The sequence below is a fragment of the Nicotiana sylvestris genome, chromosome 1 (assembly GCF_000393655.2).
Source record: "Nicotiana sylvestris chromosome 1, ASM39365v2, whole genome shotgun sequence".
Classification (NCBI taxonomy): domain Eukaryota; kingdom Viridiplantae; phylum Streptophyta; class Magnoliopsida; order Solanales; family Solanaceae; genus Nicotiana; species Nicotiana sylvestris.
Window position 1 is genome coordinate 63269500 of NC_091057.1, and position 2797 is coordinate 63272296.

General features: G+C 38.5%; 1 protein-coding gene across 1 annotated transcript; it reads right to left on the bottom strand.

Annotated features, from left to right (window-relative positions):
• Positions 1-612: 612 nt before the first annotated feature.
• LOC104219092 (ammonium transporter 1 member 3) lies at positions 613-2369 on the bottom strand. Its single transcript, XM_009769725.2, has one exon. The coding sequence runs from the start codon at positions 2139-2141 to the stop codon at positions 747-749; it is 1395 nt and encodes a 464-aa protein (XP_009768027.1). The 5' UTR covers positions 2142-2369; the 3' UTR covers positions 613-746.
• Positions 2370-2797: the final 428 nt, after the last annotated feature.

A 2797-nucleotide genomic window follows, 5' to 3' on the forward strand; every position in this document is an offset into this window, starting at 1 on the left:
ATATGCTATGCCATGTGGACGTCCAAAAAAGGGACATGTAGAACCTAAGACAGGGGGATGTCTAAGACCGAAGGCAACTGTTCCGTTTGTCATCGGGAAGAATAACGCTCATAAGAATGTAATAAATACTCCTCGCCCGGTAGTATTTAATAGGGAATATTTCATGGCATTAAGTACGATTGCCTGTTACAAGGAATTTGGCATTTATACTCACCGTTACATGTTCATCGATGGCCCTCATAATTGACATTAAAGATTGGCACGATCCAAGGACCCCCTTCCCTAGACGTAGCTATAAATAGTGAGCTCAGTTATCTTTGTAAAGACAAAAATTTTCTGGCAAACTTATATTGCACTCTATCTAAAGCTTAAACAATTTTATCCTCTTACTTTTCTATTTTGTTATTGTTGTGTCCGGAACTACTGTATTTCTGCTATTTCGTCTTCATCTCAAGGCTAAGTATTGCATATTTTTACAATTAGCTTATTATTTCAGGATCAAATTAATTCACTTGTTTAAAAATTACGTATAAATTCAATTGTACCATTTTACGAATAAACATACATATTCATTGAATAATTGCTAAGAAGCCAGCAAAATCAGCAAAGCTCTGGAGAAATATAAAGTAGCATATATACATTTGCAGATGAAAGCAATCTTGAATGGTACGAGGTAGCAAGGCGAAACAGTTGAGGTGTACACAAGTTGGTCTAGAAAAAAGTAATATTTGAATAGCAACTTAAACTTATGATTGGTGTTGCATCCTTAAATACTCGCCATAGAAGCGGGGACCGTTTTCTTCTTGATTAGCTTCGTACGCATAACCTCCATGACTGGAGATATCAAGACCAGCAATTTCCTCGTCCGCTGTTATCCTCAAAATTCCAAGTTTCTGAAGTGCATAGAATAAAGGCCCCATTGTCAGACTTACCCAAACAACAATGCTCAAAAGTTCAACTACTTGTGCCCCAAACAAGCCCCAACCACCTCCTAATATTAGCCCAGAAGGTCGTGCCACTTGTGTTTTACCAGAGTTATAAGCTTGTAATACAAATTCTTCCTTGGCAAACAATCCTGTAAAAATCAAACCCCAAGCTCCACACCCTCCATGTAATTGGGCTGCCTCTAGTGGATCGTCAAATTTGAGTTTAAGTGCTAAAATATTGAGTCCAATTAGAACCCAAGCTGCCCAGAACCCACAGACAATTGCGGCCCATGGTTCTACAACTGAGCATCCTGAGGTGATTGCAACAAACCCACCGAGGACTCCATTGCACACATCCGTTGCATCCCAGTGTCCCACTAGTATCCTACGGCCGAACAAGGTGACGATCCCGGCCGTGGAACCGGCCAGGGTTGTCGTGACCGCGGTTCTCCCTACCGAGGTCCAGTTACCTTGGTCGATCTTATTTGGGTACGGGACAAGAATTTTGTCGAAAGAGCCAGGATTAAAGCCAAACCATCCAAACCATAGCAAAAATGTGCCAAGCACTACTAGAGTTGCATTATGACCTCTCATTTTCACAGGGTTACCAAATGCATCAAATCGGCCCACTCTTGGTCCTTCTATAAGTGAGCCCCAAAGACCAGCAATCCCACCAACCAAATGCACCACGCCACTGCCAGCAAAGTCAATGGCACCAGAACCAAACAATAGAGAATCTGAATTAGGACTTAGCCAACCGTTGGAAGACCAAAGCCAATGAGCTACAACTGGATAAACAAATCCAGTAAGGAAAAAAGAGAAGAAAAGATAGGCGGTAAATTGGGTACGTTCAGCTATGGAGCCACTAGTGATTCCAGCTACAGCAATTGCAAAAGCCCATTGATAAAGAAAGAAACTGTAGTCATAAGAGCTTGAAGGAATGTCTTTGAGAGCAAAATAATTAGTGCCTATAAATGGGTTTGAATTAGAGGCATCCCCAAAGGCAAAGGCAAAGCCAAAAAGATAGTAGGAAATGCTACCAACGACGGCATCAACAACGTTAGTAAGCATAATATTCATGGCATTTTTGGCCCTGACAGAGCCTGCACACAACATGGCAAAGCCTAATTGCATTACAAACACTAAATAAGCAGAGAACAAAAGATAAATGGCATTTATGGAATCGGTAACACTGGCTTCCCATGAAGTATCCATTGCTTTAGAGATTCTTTTTGGTGGTTAATTCAGCAAAGGTGGATGCATACCTAACAAGAATTTTGGATGCCTTTATCAACATACATATATAAAAATGTATGTTTTGACAAGTAGTGCATTTTCGATCAATGAATTGTTTAGCTATGGATAACTTGAAAATTGGGTGGTTCCTTTTAGGATAACAAGGGTGATCATTTTGGTTTGTTGATGTCATAGAATCCTGATAAACATTTTTTTTCTTAATAAAGAATTTTCCAAATATTGTACCTAAATATGTTACTCCCTCCATTCCAATTTATTTGAACCTGTTTGACTAGCATGGAGTTTAAGAAAAAAATAATTTTTTTTGAAATTTGCAGTCCTAAACAAGTCAGAAAGAGGGCCAGAATATTTGTGTAATTATAAAATCTTATCATTAAGGGTAGAATTGTAAGTTTAAGCTAAATTATTTCCAAATTTAGAAAGGGGTCATTTTTTTTTATGGAACGGACCAAAAAGGAAATAGGTTCACTTAAATTGGAACGGATGGGAGTATCTATTTTTTGTACAAATTTAAAGTATAATGTTTGCGAAAGTAAGCAACTCCTTTTTTCTCTTTCAGTTTACTAAGAGCCTGTTTGATATAAAAAAGGAATTGAATTTTTTTCGAAATTAGT